This window comes from Lycorma delicatula, chromosome 5 (assembly GCF_047948215.1).
Source record: "Lycorma delicatula isolate Av1 chromosome 5, ASM4794821v1, whole genome shotgun sequence".
In the NCBI taxonomy this organism is placed as follows: Eukaryota; Metazoa; Arthropoda; class Insecta; order Hemiptera; family Fulgoridae; genus Lycorma; species Lycorma delicatula.
In genome coordinates, this window is record NC_134459.1 from 165,826,011 (window position 1) to 165,849,651 (window position 23,641).

The window sequence follows — 23,641 nt, forward strand, 5'->3', positions numbered from 1 at the left end:
CTGTAAGGTCAAACTGTTGCTACGAACAAAATATTAACAAGGGGTCTCAATCTGTATTAATGAAATTTTATGTTTACTAAGAGATGATTAAAAAGTAAGAATTATATAATCTATAAAATTTAAATCTACTCTTTCTAACATTAACTATATGTTTTAATGAGAGGGTATACCTTCCTATACAGGGTACCTTCCTGTTAGTCTAAGGGTATTATTGTTAAAAAATATTATTCTAATATGTGATGGTAAGTTGTATATTTGGATGTGTGCATGGGAAAGAAAAAGATAAGAAATATATTATTTCAATTACTAATTTTGTTTTAATTTTAATGAAAACTATTAATTTTTATTTTCAGGTTATTTAAATTTATTCAAAATAATCTTTTCACCGTTACCTGGAACTATGACATGATCTTCATAGTATTAGTATGGATTGCATTCCTACCAACATGCATTATATCACTACTCTATGCTTCCTGGCAATTAAGTTTATAATTTAAAAAAAAGCTCAAAATTAAACTAAGGGTTAGATTTTTAAAATAATATTTCTTGGAGATATTTGCTACTGCTTCATTAAAAAATTTGTATATGAAACTTACATAAAAATATTTTTAAAAATAAATGTTTTTCCATATTTTCATGTACTTGTTTTATTTTTTTTATAATTATTAAACTGTTATTATCAAGTAGATAATGTAATTGTTTTAAAAAGTATCAAAACATTACTTACAAGAAAAAAGTTTTTTTTGAACAACAATAAACCAATTTTTAGTCTCAGATGATCTTAGCAGGAATATATTGAAAAAAAATGTTCTGGCATAAGAACTAAGACATAATAGAATATTTTCCTTTGGTTAACTGAAGGGCAATTCTATGGCCCAACAGCAGATCATAAAGGATTAAATAACATGTCACGATCTCGAGAAGTATGACAACAACCACCCAGACTTACAAGAACCTACATCTACCCAGATTCCAAGAATAAAATATTTAGTTAAAAATAAAATACTGACCTGGTACAAAATAGAAAATATCAGTTACGTGCATGTTATAAATTAAACTAGGATATATAATTTTCTTTTTGTATGCAAAGTTTTTATTTGCAATCAGTTTTTTGTACAGAATAGAAAAACTATAAGTCAATTAGACTTATAGTTTTTCTATATTTCCATTTTGTAATTAGATGATTACAAAATGGCTTTGAGATAGTTTCCAGTGAAATTTTTCAAAAATAGGTCAGTTTATAGGAGATATGCTGGGTAGGCTATATAAAACCAGTCTCAGCCATCTGGCACAGCATCTTATTACACATACTGTGTAAGAAGATGATATTATTTGTCGCACATGCATATTAGTTGATTCATCAACTTATTCATAAGCCTTCAGCGAATCTGTTGTGTGTGTATTCAATTGAACAGCATGTTTTCATTCTGGAAAAATATATTCACACAATTTCAACAAATTTTGTCTGTAAAACGTTTCAAGGGACATAAACTACAAGTAATGTTCTTGCAAAATCAACAATTCAAGATTTAGCGAAAAAGTAGCAAACAACTGACTGTTACCAAAGTGAAAGGAGTGAAACAACTGTCCAAACTCCGGAAGTTGTTGCTGATATAGTGAATTGTATTGGAAGGAGTCCTCACATGTCAACATGATGATTAGCCCAACAAACAGGAGTTTCTAGAACATTGTGTTACAGTGTACTTCATCATTTACAAATTAAAGCTTATCGTAAATGCTTTGCATGAATTAAAACAATATGATTTGGATAAACGAGTAAATTACTGCCAGTGGCAAATATTAGCAAAGGATTCTGTGATCCTTTTCTCTTCATTTCACAGATGAAACATGGTTCCATTCATCAGGCTACGTTAATTCTCAGAATACACAGCACTGGGCTACACAAAATCCAAACGAAACCTATCAGAAACCCCTCCATGACTTAAAAATAAGTGTTTGGTGTGCAATTTCTGGAAGCCAGATCATCAGACCAATATTTTTTGAGGAACTTATTAATACTGACATCTATTTATGACTGCAAAAATTCACGCATAATTTGATTCCAGAAGAACTTTCTTCTGTATACTAGCGATTATAAAATTGATTTTAGGGTAAAATTAAAGATCTGAATTTGCTAAACATTTTGGATAGATTACATCATGATTGGGTATTTTTAAAGAAGTTTATTTTTAGTGTTGAAATTATCTTTCATGTTTCAGGACAAGTACATCAGCCAATGTTTGAATTTGGGTACTGAAACACGCCATTGTGGAATAAAACCATTACTCTCATGCTTTATTCTAAAATTATGACTGTTTGGTGACCTACATTATTTTACAGAAACACTATAAATAGTTAATGATAATACTAGATAACATTATTGCTAAATCACTAACTTTTTTTCTTTAGGTTACTAATCATATAATATTAAATTAAGCCAACTTACTACTTACTATAAACAAAATACAGCAAATGCTAAAAATTTTAATGCATCACATTTAAAAATTTATTCGTACAATGTTCTCATATCAACTACCAGGTATACCATTTATTTGGACTGATCAAAGATTATACAAACATTTATCCCTCTGCTACATCCTATTACTTCTTCTTTCGCCACTAGAATAGTGGCGGATCTGCAGTCCTATTGGTTCTCTGCCCTTGTTGTCATGTTTCTTCCTATAACATTAAGTACTTAATCTACAACTGTTTGAAGGTATGTACAACTAGAAATTACAAAATTAAAATTTACCTCTTTTGTACTGTAACAGATGAATAAATGTTTCATTTTTTTAATTTCACCTTTAATATACTAAATTACAATAATATTCATTTCTACTTCTACATACATTACAAAATCTGTTACTCAATTAATAGAGTAATAATTATTATATTCATTCTCGGCTACCTTTCAAATATAAACAACTAAATTGAATGCAAGTTTTGAAAACAATACTGAAATATCTGATTTGTGAAAACTATAGCCACTGTGCACATTAAAATGCAGAAAATTTTATTCTGCAAAAGAATAATAAACTTAACATGATTGTAATTTCCTTTAAAAAATGTAAATAGATGGTAGCACAGAAATTTTTTGATGCTAAATAACAAGTTTATAAAAATAATGGTCAAGTAAAAATATGAATACATACAGAATAGATCCTGATGAGTCTAAAGATCATGGATAGGCATGATACTTGATTATATAGACTTAAATTATATAAGTCAGCTACACCATGTCATACTGTTATGTCAGTTACTTGTATACTGGCTAGCACCATATCTATAAGTTTTCTTTAATTAGTACACAAAATTAAACATACATATAAAAAATATTTAATTAAAAATAATTACTTATTTTAAGAAATATGCACATAATAAATAAATATATAATTTGAAAAATGTGTTTTGAGGTGTGCTACAGCATTACTTGAATTAAAAAAACTGACAAATGGTTGTATAACTTTCCCAGCTTTGCTCTTGACAACTTTTTATTTCAAATACGTCATACGGTTTTGAAATATTAATGAATTAATTATGTAATATTTTGAGTCCAATTACAAAGAAGATAGAAATATTTGGTTCTGATTTAACTTCCTTAATAAAATTATCTTTTTACCTTAAAAATTGTATTGTATTTAGAGCATAATTGCTAAAAATTTTATCAAAATCTTTCTATAATTATTTTAGAGAAAATTTTAGAATTTTCTTTAATTAAAATATCAAGATCAATAATCTACAACTACCATTATTAAATTGAATAGCTCATTAATTAAATTTAGTTCTATGAATTATGTTTTTAAACATAAAATATTTCCCCCAACTCTATTTACTTATTATAATATTGTCATAAAGTTTTCAATTCCATTATTTACATTATTGGCTCTGTAAATTAAGTGTTCAACCATGTGAAATATTCTGGTTTATTATTTACTTATGCTTTGTAGATTAATGTTTTTTGAAAAATTAATAGTTTGAATTATATAATGCAATCACAATTATTAAACTTTATTGCTTTAAATTCCTGAACTATTATCAATTTTTTGTTCAACTGATCATTTAAATATGAATGTAATAGTGAAATGTTTATTTTTAGTCTTATGATTGGAATTTTTATTAATTAAACTAGGATACAAACAAAACATTTCTATTTATTATATGTTTTCAGTACGTTGTCTTATAGTATTTTTTTGTGGCGATTTCAAAACTAAAAGTCGTAATTGAGTAGAGGACAGAGCATTTTTGTAACACATATTTAAATAAACTCAGTTATTAAGGAATTATATCCACAGTAGGATAATATCTTAACTTATACAATATCTGCTTTTCTTTCATTTTCTCCTAAATCAGCTTTTGGAATATATGTTTTTAGTCTCCAGCAGTAATCGACAAGTAAATTCTGAATCCATTTTCCTTGGTAGCATGTTTCCCTAACTGATATATCCTGTGAATAAGTATGCTGAAAATGTTCGGCATGCTTATTACTTATCACCAAGGTGAGGTAAAAATGTCCAAATGTGAATGCAAACAATGATTTTTTAGACACATATTGAATCCCAATTTTTTATAGTTTTTAAGAAGTTCACTTACCAATTCTACAAAGTTCTGAGCCTTCTTTCTGAAAAATGATTTAACAACATTTTGTAATGACATCCATGTTACTTTCTCAGATTCTATCAAAGTCCTCTCGAATTTTGAATAGATTAATTATGGTTTCTAATTTTCATTTTGATGGAGGAAAGCTTTTAAATTCATCTTAGAGGAATCTGTAAACAATCTCCATTATGTAGGATTGTGCTCTTCTCCTAGTAAATCCAATAAAAAGTTTGTATAATTGCAGTATACTAAATTTTCTTCTTCTTCTGATGGAATTCTAGACAAATCAAAATCATGAATCAGATCACTAAGTTCTGCTCGAGTAATATTGTAATGTTTAATTCTCTCACCTTGGAAATTTCTTCTTCATTACTGTCTAAATCACTATAGCCTTCTTCATAAACATTTTTTTAAAACTTCATATTTCTGGTGGAACTGAAACAGGTAATGGTTCGTTGTGTGACATAGATCTTATGGCAGAAGAAGACTACATTGCAGCAGATTTCTTGGATTTACTTGTGATGAGTTTGATTTTTGTGAGGCAAAAATAAAAATCTGTCGAGTGGTCCTGAAGCTCTCCCTATACCATAGATACAGCAAAAGGCTTATGTTGTGGCTTTCAATTTGGCCAGTTACTTGACAAATTTACTTAAGGATTGAAGTCTTGAACTTCTTTTTTACACCCAAAATATGATATTTAACCAAATTTAAATTCGTATGATTTTTAACCAAACGAGTAGTATTTTTTCTTTGAGATTTCTTATCTTAAGTTAATTCACCATATATAGTGAAAATTGTTAGGATGATTTATACAATTATGTGGCAATTTTGTGTAATTAACTAATAATACATATGAAGTACAACAAAAACAATGTATATTTGTATCAGAAAAAGTACGAATAAAACAAAATACCAAATTTGCGATAGCATTCTCAAAAAATCAGAATGAAACTGATTCTGTGGTCTGGGTTATTCCTCAGTAAGAATAGTGATTGAATTGACTATATCAATCATTATCTCATTAATAAAGGCTAATAATTAAATCATATTAATTAATTAAAGGCTATTAATCAAATTTATTATTCTTAGAAGGAACGAGTCACATTAAACAGTTAGTACTGATGACATTCTGCGATGTAATACCATATTAGTATACACTTCTCCAAATTACTCTATTCTGAGCCACTTATAAATATTCTTGTTTTATAAATATCTTCAAATTAATTTTTTATAATTAGTAAAAACATTGAGACCCAATAAATTTTTTCATTTGTTTAGTCTTAAAAAAGAAAATACATTGTTTTAAAATTGTTCATAATTTACAAATAACAATTACTATAAAAAAATGAAGCCTTTAGAACAAATTTTAAGGTCATATTTGGATTTACGATCAATTCAAAATTATTTGTGTGACAAAAACTCTTAAGGACTGACTAGTGTTATTAATCACTTTAAACAATTATCAACAAAAAACGTAGATTTAACTATTTTTTAAGCTTCAATACAATTTTTTTTTTTTTTAATTTTCATAAATACATTTAAAATATTTGTTATATTTTCCTAGTATAACAAGGTTTCACTTCATAATTCAAGTTTTCTTCATATATATTTAGAAATCATCAACATATCTATTATAAAAAGAAAATTAGTTTATATTTTTAAGTTAAAATTTTTATTGAATCAGACTTGTTAGGAAATATCTCCACTAATATTTCTAATACACTGAATTTTCCTTTACAATACCTGGTGTCAACTCATAATTATAGTCTATCACAGAAAAAGAATATTGAAATTAACAGTTTAGAACCATATTTAACTTTTTTAATCAGAATAAAATTAGCACTACTATTATTATTTTTCATTGTGACATTTTTGAAAGCCAAATAATTCACTCTTTCCGTAACTAAATCAACAAAAACTTTAGAACAATAATAATTGTTTGCCCATTTATTAGACTAAATTTATTAAATTTAGGTCAAGAAAATTGGCAGAATTTATAAGTGTGTTCTACATTTATGAACCTTTAACATTATTTTTTCCTTGTCTGTTTTGTAAATGTAATGTAATATTTTTCAAAATTAGTAATCAATTATTAATTATCCATCTATCAAAAATCGATTTTTAGTTATTCAAATCTGTAATTGCAATAACAACAATAAGACAAATAAATTTTCCAATTTTTATCATTATTTGAGTAGAATATTGCTTATTTATTTATTTCACTTCAGTAACTATACAGACTATCTCGAATTATAGCTACGCTTTATTTATTTATTTTATAATAAAAAAAAAAATCACCATTGCAGCATGTGAAAAAAAGATACTAACCCTGACTATGATTGATTCAAATCCAGAACTATCTGGATAAGAGAAGAAACATTATTACTCTAACATTGAGATCAGTATTATTTTATACAAATTGAATTTTTAGGTGTCATTTAAACAAACTTTATTTCATTATTTTCAACGTAATAAGTTCTAAAAATAATTGTTAAACATAATTTACTTATTAATTTTTAATGCAAGAAATATTTTATTACATTTACTTTGACACATATCAACTAAAATAATAACATGTTATAAATTTGACTAAATTATCTTTAGCAAAAAAATAAATCTCACTTTATTCTATAAATATCTAGAGAATATTCATTCAAAGGAAACAAAGAAACCTTTATTATTATTATTATTATTAATAAATATTTTTTTATTTCTATTAAACTTAAAAGCATCCCTTTTATAATCCCTATATTTTAGCAATTAAATTAGCATGTTAATCTTTTTAAATATGTTGAATATTAAGGATGTTTTGATCAATTTAAAATTTTCAAAATCTGAGTTGATGTTTATTTCAACATTTAGTATTAAATCACTCTTGAAGAGTTTAAATATAAACTGAAAATTAATTCATTAATATTCCTTTTATGAACATCTTTTTTTTCATTTAAACCTAATCCTAAAATCATTAACGGTTTGTTTATTAATTATAAATAAAAACAATTACTTTACAAAATATAACCACACTCATGTTTATATATATATGTTCAATATATACTAAGAAAAATAAAGGCAAACATATTTTCACTTATACTGATGGTCAATCAGGTAGGTTTTGGAGAATTTAGATAATAATTGTTTAATTTTAAGCTGATATGGAAGTGGTACCAGGCTCCAAGAAAGTGGCATTGAAAACCTTGATGTGTTTCATAAGAAAGAAGTGTTTCTTCTACTTATAAGCCCTGAGCCTTTTGTGGAATTGAAATGCATAAAAAAAGCAGTTTTTGGGTCTGTTGCAAGAAGGTGGACCCCTAGTGTATAGGGGAGCTCATGATTAATTACTAATAATCTAGTAATTAGTAATAATTAATTTCGTCCAGGTTGTTTAATCAGAACAAAAGCTAGAGAACATAATAACTATAAAATAAACAAATCCCTCTTCTACTCAGGGATCTGTTGGTGCAAGTGCTTTGGTTCAAATTTCATTGTTGAATATGCATTATCCAGTGGTACGGTACTATAAACAATTTCCAGAAAACATCCTATGAAGAGCTTGCAACCAATCTTAAGAGACTGCAAAATATATCAATCCTAAATGTGAAGTCCTTGAGTGAAGTGCTTCCAAATCTTTGAGGCCTATCAGGATGAACAATTATAACCTAGTTGGAACAGTTCAGACATTTAAGTTGGACAGACTAGGCTAGTTTCTTTGGTAGTGTGCAATAACATACGTGGAAAAAGTGCCTTGGGAGCTAGTCCCCATTTTTATTTTTAAATTTTATTAACAGCATAACTTCACTTTAATTGTAAATGCTGATTTTGAAGTCTAGATTTCTAAGGTTCAAATCCTAGTAAAGGCAGTTACTTTTATAAGGATTTGAATACTAGACTGTGGATACTGGTGTTCTTTGGTGGTTGGGTTTCAATTAACCACGCATCTCAGGAATGGTCAGCTTGAGATTGTACAAGACTACACTTCATTTATTATCCTCATTCATCCTTTGAAGTAATACCTTATGGTAGTTCCGGAGACTAAATAAAAAATAACTGTACATGCTGAAAATATGCACTGTCAGTATAAAGAAATTCTCCTTATACATAGAATAAAATAATAAATTAATCTGCATGAAGATAACCCTTCAATAAAGTGGTTTCAAAAACAACCTTTTCACTAAATCTTCCACGACTTTCTTGCAATTGACAGTTTTAATAAAACAGTTGTAATTTAATTCAAATAAAATAGAATTTATGAGTATTTAGTAAACCACCTTGCAAATGTTCATGTCAGAATATTGCTAGAAGCAATGAATGACTGATGCTGTCTGAAAAGTGGAGAAATATTATACAATTAAAATGTTGACATTGTCTAAAGTAGGTTATTTTTACCATTTCTGTTGGAACTTCCAGCTGGTTTAATACAGACATTTTTTCAACAAATGATTATAGAACTAGAGCTGTATAATGTAGTTTGTTTCGCTTTACTACTGTACTTAATACTCAACAATTGTATTGAAATGAATGTTTCTTGCAAGTTTTGTCACCTTACAATCATTTGAATAAGATTACTACATTTATTTTACTCCATTTTTATTCCTGTATGCTTAATCTACAGTTTTACAGATAGATGTAAAACTCCACTCCTAATAATAATTTCTCTGAATTCTTGATACCTTAAGTTTTAAATATTTATCTAAAAAATCAATTGTATTATTCTTAAAATGAGGTATGGATTCACTAATAAATAGTTTCATAAAGAAACAGTTCAACAAGAACATAATTAAGTAACAAATTTACTGATCAATCTTTACTAATTCTGCCAGCTCCTAACAATTCTAGAGAAATTAATTTTTTCTTAGTTATTATTATGTTGAAAACACATTTAAAATGAATTTTAGAAGTTAAAGTAGTCAATAAAATCTCCACATTTCTCTATTAATGTTGATATAAATTATTTTAGTTATATGATACTAGAAAAATCGACAGCACAGGATTTTTATAATGATCCTTAGTAAAAATTCTAGTTAATGACCTGACCAATAGGAGGTCATTAATGCAAATCAGACAAGTGGTAATTCAAGTTTAATAGCCACTCATTTGCTAATGATTATTGCACAGGTCAGGAAAAAAACTTTTTTCATAAAGATAAACATATGTTGGAAAAAAAACTAATAGCTAAACCTGTAACAGACCAAAAATATTAATATTTTTTATTGATCCATTAAAACTGTAGTATTTTAAAATGAAATTTACATCAAAAAACAGCATCAGAGTAGTTTTTAAATAGAATGAACACTCAACAACACAAGTAACAGATAAATGCCAGAAATAGGCTGCAATATTTAAACATGAAATAGATATTAGTGTTACAATTAATACAGTTATTAGTATAAAAATATTAATAAAAAATGTTAGTATTCTAAATGGTAACAATTAATTCATATACAGTAACACATAACAACTGCTATGTACAGTAATTTCACGAGTTTTATTTTATATATATTATATGTTAGTATGTTATTATTATTGCAGTACATACAAGCAGTTTTTTGTACAAGATAAATGAAGAGATACACTATGGTTTCACAATAAAAATACAGCAATCTCTCACTATTTGCTGGAGATAAAAGTAACAAATTTTTTACCAAGAACACTGAGATGTAAATCTTATTGATAAATGGCAGTTGCATTTCTTAATAACATAGTACATCAAAATTAGAATGTGTTAGGTACAAGATTACAGATAAAATGTATTTAATGAGTTTTTTACTAATACCTAATTCCTGTTGTATCGACAACACACAAAACTCTAAAGGGTTGTGTAATAACATTTGAATATTAATATAAATCTTATTTATTTATTTATTAAAACAAACGAGGTAACTCCCATGATACAAAATAAATGGTTAACATTACTCTGTCACATACAATTATTTCATTCATATTTCAATAAACACCTAGATTTAAATTTAATTTGATACAAACTAAAATTATGTAAATCAGCCAGTTAGTGTTATTATTACAATTTAACGACAATAGTTGAACGACTGATCGAATGTCTTTATCAATATCTACATAAAAGTAATAGTTACTGTTTCTAAGTTTCCAACCAGAAACAAAAAAAATCATTTTGAAAGCAATTCTGGGCAATCAATATGATCATTAATAATTTTATAGGCAAAAATAAAATCACATCTTAAAAGTGATGACTGTACAGACGGTATACCTAATGCAGATGCAATTAGATTATAATAGTGGTCCGAATAATGCATTGTGTGACCAGTTTTACAACAAACATATCTAAAGAAAAGATGATTCACTTTTTCTAGGTTTTTAAAAGTCCAAGAATATTAGGTCTTCAGATGCTCAAGCAGTATAAAAAATGTGGATAAATAAATGCAAAATATAAAGTTCTAAACGTGGTGATATTCCTAAAATTCTGTGAAAACCTTTTTATAAAATTCAATTTTTTATGGCTTTAGAAACAATATAATCAATATAATTTTTAAATGAAAGTTTACAGTCAAAATAAACCCCAGGGTCTTTAATTTCAGTAACCTGATTAAGATAGGTATCACGGATTCTATAATCACTAACTTCATTATGAGTTATCTGTTTTCCAAAAGTTATTGAGAAACATTTATTAACACTGCATGTCAACCCATTAAGATGATACCAATTTACCACAGTCTAAATCCCTTTGTAAAAGAATCTTAGTCCTTAATAGCTAATGCCAGTTTAGCAACATCAGCAAAAAGCAAAAGTAAAGCAAACTCAATAACGTAGTGTAAATCATTGATATAAACTGAGAACAAAGGTAGTAAAAGGTGGGTACCTTGCCCCACACCAGAAGTTACATGAACAGGATTAGATATACAACTGTCAACCTTAACACGATTCCCTAGGTGCACATGTTATCTTAATTATTCTAATAAACTACTAAGTAATAAACTATTGAAATTAAAATATGAAATTTTTAGAATTAGGTGTTATTAATACTCAAACATTTAGGTTATTTACTAATTAATTTTACTTTTTCTGTTAATAATATGAAAAATGAAGGAATATATATATATAACGAGGGCAGTCTAGAAAGTAACTTATGTTTGTGCCTAGCATGGAAATAGGTGGGGATAGAGCCGCCATTTTGGCATCAAAACGTTTCTACACTCGGTACACACCAAGCTGTCATAGCATGTGAACTGTTATTTTTCTACTTTGTTCATTGTGAATTATTGAAATCTGCGCTTCAATAGAAAATCCCACGAGTTTTGAGCTGTGTTCAGTGATTAGATTTTTACTGACAAAAAGTCTCAAACCAATTGAAATTCACCCGCAACTTTGTGAGTTGTATGGAGATGGAATAATAAGTGAAGGTGGAGTAAAGCAGTGGTGCATTCAGTTTAAAAATGGCTGCACCAATGTTCATGATAAGGACCACAGTGGTCGGCCTAGCCTTGTGACAGATGAAATGACAAATGAAAATCAACAATAAAATTTGTGAAAATCACCGAACTACGATTACAAAACTTTCGATCATTTCCCCCAAATTTCACAAAGTTAACTGCATAAAATTGTATCAGGCAAGCTTGTTTATCCCAAGTTTTGTGCAAGATGGGTATCAAAAATCTAAGGCGGCAGATTTCTTCAGAAGGAACTGAAAAGCTTGTGCATCGTTACGATAAGTGCCTCAATTTAAATGGCGACTATGTAGAAAAATAGTCTATGATTGTCCCTTTCAAATGTATAGATTAAAAAAAATATCTTTTTTATTTGGTTGGTTTTTTATTTCAAAACGTACGTTGTTACTTTCTGGACAGCCCTAGTATATACATATATATATATATATATATATATATATATGTGGGTGGGAAGTCTTTTTACACTGTAACAAATCCAACTTAATTGAGCTCTACTGCTGCCAATTCTCACCACTGGTGTTGGAAAAGGAGGGGAGGATCATCCGGTATGTTCATTTGTGGTGGGATGAACTGATGAACTTAGTTGTAGTCAAGTATGGAACGATGGTGGATATGAGTGTGTTTGTTAGCATGTGTGTGGGTCCATGAACATTCACATACTGGTAAAACATTATGAATTTCTTCTTTGTGTGTTTTTGGAAATTGTCACCATCACGGCAAATGTTACTGACATGGGAGAAGAAGGCTTTTGCAACTGGAAGTGTACTTGGTGCACCACGCAGTGAGAGGCCGAGCACTCAAGCTGAGATGTATTGAAGATGCATTGATTCAATGATCATTGATGAAATCAATGCGCAAACATTCTGAAAAGTTATACATTTCAACATCGACAACGCAAGACCATATGTAGAAGGACTTAGAAGTTAAATGTTTTTGTCCAGCCTCACTTAATGAGTTGAGTGAAAATGACCTTGATCGACAGGTTTATGCATGTTAGTTATAGCTTGAACGCTTTTTGACAGCAAGCAATAAAAAGAATGTTATGTTTACAGACAAGTGTGTGATTTAACAAAGCTCTCATAACCGAAATGTCTTTTTCTGGGTGAAAGACAATCCTTACTTTTTTGAGGAAATTGTACACCATCCGCCTCATGTTATGATTTGGGCTGAGATGACGGCTGAATATTTCCATGATCCTTATTTTTTTGATGATGCAGTTAATCAATTCAGTTATCTAAGAATGATTAATGAGTTGTTGTTTTCAGAATTAGTGACAAAAGGGATTGCTGACAACAGATTTTAACAAGACAGTGCACCAGTGCATTTTGCTTTGAATGTCTACAGATGCCTCAGTGAAATTTTTCTGAATCACTGGATCAAATTTAAGTCAGAAGAGTTACTGGCTCCACTGCCTTGGCCAGCAAGAAACCCTCACCTCACCACACCTGACAATGCAGTCTGGAGTTTTATTAAAGAAGAAATCTGAAAACGCAGGTACATCGAGCAGCTCCAAGAGGCTGTTAGGTCAGCATTTGAAATGATTACCTCTGATAAGCTGCTGCAGACAACTGGAGATGGAGGTGTATACAGCTGTGATTTAAACATGGTGGAACCCACACAGACACTTTAGATCCATACAAGGTAAGCTGCACCTAAGCTAATAATTTCATAACTAGCATAAAGGGACATCCTGCTCACCTCGCAGACCTTAGCTAAATATAGTAAAGTTTTATGGCAGTACCTTTACAATGAGATAACAATCCAGTTTATTTAATGATTGCTGCTAAAACATTTTTTTTAATAGTTTTTGCTGATTCGTATTCTCCATTCTTTAAAAACTTCTTCCCACAATCAAAGCTGCTTGAAGCTTTCATTGTTAAATAAGTTTAGGCCTACATTGATCAGTAACCTATCTTCACTGATATTGCAATTTATTTATTTTGATTTGAATTAGATCAGCCTTTAATCAATTGTGTAATAAGTGTACATTTAATGGACAATCATGGAAAAGAAAAGAGAAAAATATTTAAGTTTATTTACAAACAGATCAAAATTGCTCTCCAGTATCCAAGATTCTTAGTATAAAACAAGAAAATCAAGGGTAAGGAAAAAAGGGTAGATAATGAGAATCCAAGTTACCCAAGAAAAAAACTCAGCATGAGACCAAATCCAGAGGATTGCTGAAGGCTCCACAGGCAATTGGTATCCATCCTGCAAGGGATTGGTCATTTTTAGCCACAGTGTGAGTAGTACATTCCTGATACAATGATTTTGCATTTACCACCTTAAAAATTTGCTGAAACAAAAATCTCTTTTCCTCCAGAAATTTAGAAGGCATAGAAGAACAGGTAAATGTTTCCTAAAGGAATAACCTCGCTCACTATTAAATAATGTAAGTACAGAGGTGTCAATATGAAATAAATAAAAAATCCCCAGGAAAGTAAAATTCTTAGTTACTAATTCGTCTAAGTCGTTTTTCACCCTGCTCTTCATTTGGATATTAAACAAGCTGTAAGAATATCAGACGATTTAACATTCTGAAATTCTTTTCCTTCTATTTTATTCATAACAGACAAAATTTAAGTTATCGCTTCTTTTACAGTAGACCATATATAATCCCTATGAAAATTCTTGGACCAAAATTTTTTTTGTAATTTTTCAGTTCTTACAATATTTCAAAAGTAAAGTTCTTAAAACATCAAACAGTAATCCCATTGCTGTGTTACTGAACTCTATTACCCAGGCAGCTGTGCTAACTATGTATTAATTAATTCAAATTTAAGCTCACAGCTTCCAATTTTGCAATATAACTGCAACAGTTATACTACATTAAATAAAAGGAATTGAAGAAGGAATGGCATAATAAAAGTAAGTAGAACCCATAAGAGATAAAGTAAATGTGAACAAGCTCCAGTATTAACTGGAAAATATTATTATTAGAAAATTCTCTAAAATCTGTAACAGTACAAAAACTATCACTATAATATTAACAGATTAACTTTCTGCACAAAATAATGAGGCTTACAAGATGCACCAAAATTTGTTACTTCTTTGAAGCCCATAAATAACACAATGTTACTTTTTCTAATATTCCATTAAAAGAAGATAAACAACAAACCTTCAAATTCTTGCAAATTATTACTAATTACATTGCAAATCATCACAGTGAAAACATAAGACAAGATATGGTAACAATGTTAAACAGCTGTAGCTGGAAAAATTCATAAAGAGGAAGTCCCTTCAATTATAAAATACTCAATAGCATTGTTAACATCTATTTAATCTCTTACAGGCTATACTATAATTTATTCATTTAAAATCATATAATAAAAAATAGCAAATATAAGACACATAAAAACAAATAATTTGTTACATACAAATAACAATACAACACAACAAATAAAACATCTACATAAAAAGTGCACAGACTGGTGATAAAAGAACACACATTTGAAATTGGTATTAGTATTGGAAAGACATATTTAAAGTGTACTTTCGGTACACAATAATCTTTTTAATTAATATTCAAACAGTTAAAGAAGTTTAAGAAAAAATAAAATTTTAAAATTGCCATAAAAACTATACTTACAACTAAAAATGTATAATATCACAGCAAAAAATTATGAAGGTATTAAAATATAGTGATGTATACAACATTTAAGACAACACTACAACATAGTTAAAATGGAGCAATAAATACATTGGCATCCAAATGTTCAATATACCTGTAAAATAAAAATAACATCATTAAAAATACTAATAAATAAGATACATTTTTAATCCATATAAGACCAATTAATAATAAAACTATAAATTCTTTGAAACAGCATGATAAAATGTGATGGCACTTTTAAATTACTAAAAATGATAAAATGTCACATTTTCAAATTGCATGAATTTTTTTATAAATTCTTTAGCAGCAAATTGAGTTGCAAGTCAAATAATTAGAAAACAATTTTTAGTATTGTAGAACATGAGTCACTTATATTTCATTTTGGTTTTAAAAAACAAAATATATGAAAAATAAATTATTACAAGAGATCTGGTTATAGTCTCTTATTGATCAATAATTGGAAAAAGAAACTGAAAAACTGTACTAATTGATGGCAGATTCAACCAATCTGACAATTAACCTTGGATTTCTTTTCTTTTTTAATACTCATATAAATGATATAAGCTGACATTTAGGATAAAGAATAATATTAAAATTTTATGAGTGGATAAAAATTTGAAATTTGTAAATAATATAACAGGTATGCAAATAGAATTCTTTTTAAAACATTGACTGCAGAATGCACACTATGTACATAATTAAGAATTATGTGGTCCGAATGCTATTTAGTGAGACACTATACATATCATATGTATTCTGTTGTGTACATAATATTATGTGGTAAAAATGACATATAGTGAAACACACTGTGCAAATCATATATATACTGTTGTGCATTTTAATACTTTTTCTTTTTTTTCCTGTTTGGCCTCTAGTAATTACCTTTCAGATAATACTTAAGAGGATGAATGAGGATGATATGTATGAGTGTAAATGAAGTGTAGTCTTGTACAGTGTCAATTCGACCATTCCTGAGATGTGTGGTTAATTGAAACCCAACCACCAAAACACACCGGTATCCACTATCTAGTATTCAAATCTATGTAAAAATAACTGACTTTACTAGCACTTGAACGCTGGAACTCTTGACTTCCAAATCAGCTGATTCGGGAAGAGATGTTCGCCACTAGACCAACCCAGTGTGTGTATTTTAATACTGCTTATAGAAATAATTAATACTCAATTAAAACCAGTAATGTTGTTAACATTTGTTGGTCTATATTGAGTGACAGTAAGATACTTGTTCATTCATGATTATACCTACTATGATATCATGAGCACATAAAATACTGAAGGATGTCATATACATATATTTATTAAAGCAAGACTGTTTATTTTTTTCAAATTTTTTTCTTAATTATAATTAAAAAAAGTCTAGTTATCTACAACTGCTGCTAAATGAATAATTTGACAATTATTTACAAGAAAGGTTAACCCAAAAGTTTAAGATTTTCTAACTGGCATTTTGTGGGTAGTAATTACACTCTATAAGGTTAACCTTTTTAGCAATTTAAAATGTTGGCAATTCTACCCTGAAGAAAGGTTTACTAAAAAATTTCAGGTTTTCAGCATTGGCATAAGTACTGCCAAAAAAAATCTCCTTAAAATTTCTTTTTTTGTATAATTGTGTTCAATTTTCTTTATGTCCAAAGAACATGTTCTTTTATTGTTAAGTTGAACAGTTTAACTTACCAACATGAAATTTAGTGTAACGGCTCATATTAGAGAAATCAATTTTATTAGAGCATGTTAAAGAGCTCTTAGGTGGTTGAAATTCAAGAAATACTTACACATGTTGTTTTAGCTTGTTAAGAAGTATTGAAATCAGAAATACTATTATCAATAGAAGTAAAACCAATGAAAGATTTTAATAAATTTCACAAGTGAACTACTAAGGTTAAAACCAAACTAATAATTGTTCGGTTTTTCACCAATCCAACTAATTTTTTTTTTTTAATAGAACAGCAGGCTAGAAATAATAGTTGTCACAGAATATTGAAGCAAGTAGGGCTTTGTCCATAAAAAAATTACTCTGTAAATTTTATTGTTTCCACCTTACCTTTGAGCTTGAAATTTTGTATAATTTTTTATTATAAATTAAACATTATCTAAGAGGAAATAGTTCTTAAACTTTTTTCACAGAAATAAGATGTAATGTCTTTAATAAAGAAAAAAAATAAGTAGCTCAAAATACTATTATTTTAGATATTTATAAAACCAGTCAATGATAAATTGGGACCCACTACATTAGCAATAATAATTTCATACTTTATAATTGATAATTTAAAAAAAAACTTTTCCTGGATTAATAAAAAGTAATGTAAGTTATTTTTAAATTAATACTGACAAGATAAAAACTAACTAAAATTTTCACCTTTCTCACACAGAAAAAATTCTCATATAAAAATAAATATTATGATCAATGCAAATGAAAATGTTCGACAACTCAAAAATTTTGAGCTTCTTTTGTTATCATAAAAAAAGAAATTTTACATTTAATTATAAGGTTAAAATTACAAGAATAATTCTTGACCAAGGAGATCATCAAAATAATTTCTCCTATCAAAGCTGATGCCATACTTATAATGCCTTTTTCATTCACAAGAAAAAGCCTTACATTAGTTATCAGTCCTAGTTTTTCTTAAGGTTTTTATGCATGTAATGAAACAGAAGTGTAAGAAACACCTGTAGATTTGCTTTCTAAGAGCAATCATGTTGGGATATGAAGCCAGTTCCTGACTTTATATCAGAGTGAACAGAAAGAAATCTATAGGGTCGAACATCAATCACATTTAGTGGATTTTGCATGCTGATATGTAACTAAATATTTGGCTCAGTGAAGAAGGCAGGATAACCACTTCATCCCTCACATTCCTAATAAGTGTAACAACTTCATATTATTATTCATGAAAATGGCCATGTCATTTTTAGTAGTGACGTGTAACTGATGTCAAGTTGAAAGCAACCATTTTGGTAAGTGGTCTATAACAAGTTAATATACAATGTGCTTGATCGTAATACAAATCATAATAAAGCTAACGAAATAAATACTCACCGGGGGTTATGGTTATTGACTCTAGCACGTAATATGTTAATTCCAATAATTGACCCAAGCTGATTTAAACACTGACTAGCAGCACTAGATGTAAGGGAATTTTCACAAGTCTAAAAAATACACAAGGAAACATTAATTAAAAAGCTGCATAAAATATTAATCAAAACTGAAAAAAATTGAATCAAATGTTCTGATGTTTTAATTAAAAAATCATTAAAAAAAAATGTATTTGAATATCTCAAAAAAATATACAAACAATAATTATAAACACTTATAAAATAAACACTCACAAATAAAATTTATTACATACCAGTGCAGTAAACAAAGTATCGATGAAAAGATCCAATTTAGTTTTGAATTGTTTAGCACCAAGATTTTTAACAAATGTAGGAAGATGACGACAAACAGTTTCTAAAAATATAACATGTTGATTATAATCTTGATATCTACAAGCTTCTGCGACTAATGGTAATGCCTGCATTACACTACTATGTGCTTCTTTTATCTCAGACACTTCAGCCAAAAATATCACAGCACTAAAAGCAAAAGTTAATTGATTTTTTATCATTATAATAAGTTAATATCAAAACAAAATACAATGAAACAAAATGTTTTTAAAAGTTCTTCTTTGTTTCTTATAAATTATATTTTAAAAATAATAAGAAAATATTTCTAAATTTCCATAATCACTAGAAAAAATCACAGGGAGAATACGTACAGGCTGGTGCGAAGTAAAGCATGTGCAACGTTTAATAATATTTATAGTGCTTCTGTGTCAACCAATTATTAATCTGCCTACAAAAATGTCTTATTAATACCTTTACTTCTCTAAGATAAGTTCATAATAATTATACATCTTGATTAATTGAATTTATATTTAATCTAGGAGAAGGTGCGAGTATCTGACTTTTTGTAGAAAACCTTGTGTAATCTTTTACATCAGTTACTGTTGGCAAAATATTTCCTGATACTTTTTCATTATCTGCCTGCTAGCCAATATTATTATTATTACGATATAGCTGATCTCTTTATTTCAAATTAAATTAATTTAAATACACAGATAGGTCAAATTATAGTTAGTTATTCTTTTATTTTACGATAATTAATAAAGTTAGTTCAGGTTACATACCTTATCTTCATTCTACATTCCAACAGTTTATAGCTATATTAAATTAGTCTAGAGTACATTCAGCCTATAGTTCAACAGAGCATCTCATCATTCTCTAATCAGAAGACTGGACAAGATGATTATCCCCTACAGTATTTTTTAACTGCATGACTTTGGATAAAAAAAATGATATGATAAAAATTTGTGGTTAGATTGTTCCTGAATATCATATTCACAAGTGTTACTTTTCTTTCTTTTTGGGCATTAAAACAGTCAGCAATGAAATATTGCTGTTACCTTGAACAACAGTAAGGTCATTAATTATAACATCTACTAACAGGTTGGTTAATTGATGGTCCAAAATTACTAGTAGAATCAACAGTTATTGATGCTACGGAAAAAGCTGAAACCGATCAGTCTTTGATCATGAAAAAAAAACCATAACATTATCAGACCCCACCTCAACACTAAGCATCTGGCAGAGAAAGCTGCAAATCAACAAAGTATTTCTTGATTGCTATTCCAGATAGTAGCTATAAAATGTTGTTGCTAATTATTCCACAATACACACCTTCGAGAATGATAACAATGTCTAATAATAATATTCTTACTCGCAAACAGAATCCAAAATAATTGGTTAATCATAATCACTAAAGGCCTACGTTGATAACAAAAATAAATTACACAAATTAAAATATTTTGATTTAATTAGAACAAACACAAAGCTGCAATGATTACAAATAAATTAATAAATCATACACAAAAAAATGTTTATTTGCGATAAATAATTATAAATATTAATAATTCTCAATAACTAATAATCGTGTGGGCATACTCTCAAATCTTACAGGCACTGGATGTGTAATCATAGACAATATTATTTCATAGTAAATATTCAGAATAACCTCTCAGAACACTACTTCTGATCAACCTATAAACTTCTGAAAGGTTATGGAAACCTGGTTAATCTAAACGTAAACATAATAATAGAATTTCAGATTTGATGACAAAAATTTAACAAATTCCTATGGCAACATCAGTTTGAACCTAGTACTAATCTCTTCAAAGCCATTTCATTCAACACTGCCACTTACTGGCATCCTATCAGGTAAAATTTGATTTAACATAGAACATCTGAATAAATCTGATTTAACATAATAAGAGCTGAATAACATAAAATATTATTGGTGGGCATATAATGGAAAAGAACCTAATTTCACTACATCACTGTATTTCATATTTATTAATGTGTTTTTTTTTTTTTTTTTTTTTTTTTTTTTTATAAAGCACACTACTGTAGCTCTTCTTTTTTATCCGATTGTATGTAAGACTTTCATTTATTAAATCTAGAATATGAAAGGAATACCTACTTTTTTTTGGAAATATTTATATTTAAATATATATTTTGTAGCATGTAACTATGTATAACATAAAATTACAATCCAAACACTTGATATTAGTGCCCAAAGAAGCTTTAGATTTTGAAGAACTCTCCAATATAAGTACAGTTTATTAAATTATTTGTATAAATTTTCACCTAATATTTTCTAGTGAATACAAACACTCACTATAATATTTAATCCATATTTTCCTCATTCTGAAAATAAACCGACAAAAAATTAATATCTTTTACAAATGTTTCTAGCATCTCATCTATTTCAATACATCACTGTTGCAAAACATAATTATCTTTACAGTATGCAAGATCATCTTAATTTTTTTTTACAAGATATCAGTTTTTCTCTTCTGGTACAATACCTGATGACTTATTTATAAAAAAAAATTTATAGTGGTATGTATTTCCGTGTACATGTTCATTTTACAAACCTTCTAATAGTTAAAAAAAATGTCCTATATCTTTTTAGTTTATCTAACTGAAATAAATAAATGATTACAAAATAATAAATGAAGTGTATTACTAAATAAAAATTTTTAAAAAACTGTCAAAAATATGTGCAAAAAGAATTGGTTTAAAAATCAAATAAAAAAAATACCACTTATATTTATAAATATTTTCCAAACAAATTCACAATATATGGTATAAATAATTATAATTCACTGAAAGGCAAACTTCAGAATTGATCAGGGATTCAAAAAACATTAGAGGTCTTGTGCAATTTAATAAATCAATTGCTAAAACTACAAAAAAGGCAAATAGACAGTTTAAATTGCAGCAGCTTTTCTTGGATGCCTTTAAAACTTGTAGATATATAAGAAGATGCATATTCTACAAGAAAACAAAAAATTACAATAGTAAACGTAACAGACTGATTTGAAATACCACACAAAACCATTCATCAGCAAACAAAATTGTTTGCTTAAAATGTAGTAAATTTAAGTATTAATATATTAATAATTTTTTTTTTTATCTGAGTAATATTTATTCTGCATGTGCATACATCACATGTATAATATTTAAGACAGAGTAGATTATTTGTGTCTTACTTCCAATCATCCCTTGTCTACTATAGTAGAATGACTTAACTCCCAAGTTTTTATTTTCTTTGCAAGAGTTCAGTTCAGTAATTCAACATACTGTAACTTGATATCTGTCTGTTATTCTGTTATTCAGGCTCATCTGATCCTGAACTCTTTATAAAAACTAAAATAATTTATAAATCTTTTTTTATCTAATTACTGAATATAATCCCTGGTCTTCAGCAATTTCACTTTATTCATTTATCAATGATGGATTTTCTAGTAACTCTGAGTAATAATAGTTTAGAAGCTTGAAATAAAAGTCTAATATTATATTTAAATCTAATATGCAGCCTCTATTAAAATTTAATAATCTATTAAAAATCAAAATTGACTGAAATTTACAAATACTGAATGTATATTGTTATGATATACAAAACACAGAAATATACAATTTTTAATCTACTTAATAAAACAAAATAAGTTTCTTATTTTGAAACAGAATCCAAAATAATTTGGTTTGAAATGAAAGATAAAAACTTAACATCACTAAAGGCATATTTGATAAAAATAAATTACATGAATTAAAATGCTTTAAAAAATAAATCATAAACAAAAAAGTGTTTATTTGCCAAGATCCATTATAAATATTAATAATTCTCAATAACTAATAAGCATGCTTACTGTTTAGATTAAAAAAAAATTCAATTCAAAACAAATAATATATTTATAATTTATACAGTACCTGCTTTGTTTATATTTAATATGCAAATGTTATTGATAACAATGATTACAAATGGATCATCATGGATAAAATATTTTACATAATCATAAATATTATTTTTAATTAACATCTGTTATCAGTACAAAACTCAGTCATCAATAATTTTAATATATGTTATGTTTGATAAATAAGTTTAAAACTATTATACTATTAAGAAATAATAATGATAAAAAAGGATAATAGTAAGTTTATGATATGAACTGGTGAATTTTTTAATGTATAAAATGATTACTTAAATCATAACAGTATAAATTAACAAAAGGTACACTGCTAATAAACCAATAGAGTTCTGAAAAATTAAATATAAATAATAGACGACAGCTAGGTAAAACTTTATAGGAAATTGCTAATCAGGAGAGATAGAGCTTACTAACCCTAAAAGTTTTAAAATATTGAGTGAAGTTGTAATTTAAATTTTACATTTGTACATGAAACTCAAGATTCAAAAATACTATTTGTACTTTCAAAAATGTTTGATGGGAAAACCATAGTGGTAATGTTAATATGTTACAACAAACTGCTGCAAAATTTTAGGGCTCTAATTTTTTGGTTGGAATGATAAAATTAAACACAACTAAGTATTATTAAAATTATCTTTATTTCCATAATATAAAAAAAACTAAATAACCCAAAAAAACTGTCATATACAAAT

At 27.7% G+C, this 23,641-nt stretch overlaps 2 protein-coding genes across 4 annotated transcripts in view; one reads left to right on the forward strand and one right to left on the reverse strand.

Moving 5' to 3' along the window:
• Window positions 1-564, forward strand: part of LOC142325569 (neuropeptide receptor npr-1-like) — a 253,066-nt gene extending 252,502 nt beyond the window's left edge. Inside the window, exon 6 of the mRNA XM_075367476.1 lies at window positions 354-564. Within this exon, the coding sequence (XP_075223591.1) occupies window positions 354-492 (139 nt within the window). The 3' untranslated portion in view covers window positions 493-564. The remainder of the gene's footprint in view (window positions 1-353) is intronic.
• LOC142325568 (uncharacterized) overlaps window positions 1-23,641 on the reverse strand; it is a 71,725-nt gene that overhangs the window by 11,561 nt on the left and 36,523 nt on the right. The window contains exons 10-14 of one of the 3 annotated variants that reach the window (XM_075367475.1): window positions 18,990-19,215; window positions 18,680-18,789; window positions 15,601-15,736; window positions 3,153-3,283; window positions 2,334-2,679 (exon numbers count right to left, since the gene is read on the reverse strand). In XM_075367475.1, coding sequence (XP_075223590.1) covers window positions 15,691-15,736; window positions 18,680-18,789; window positions 18,990-19,215 — 382 coding nt within the window. In that variant the 3' untranslated portion in view covers window positions 2,334-2,679; window positions 3,153-3,283; window positions 15,601-15,690. Of the gene's footprint in view, window positions 1-2,333; window positions 2,680-3,152; window positions 3,284-15,600; window positions 15,737-18,679; window positions 18,790-18,989; window positions 19,216-23,641 lie in introns of those variants that run through there. The other 2 variants (XM_075367474.1, XM_075367473.1) reach the window with 2 other exon arrangements.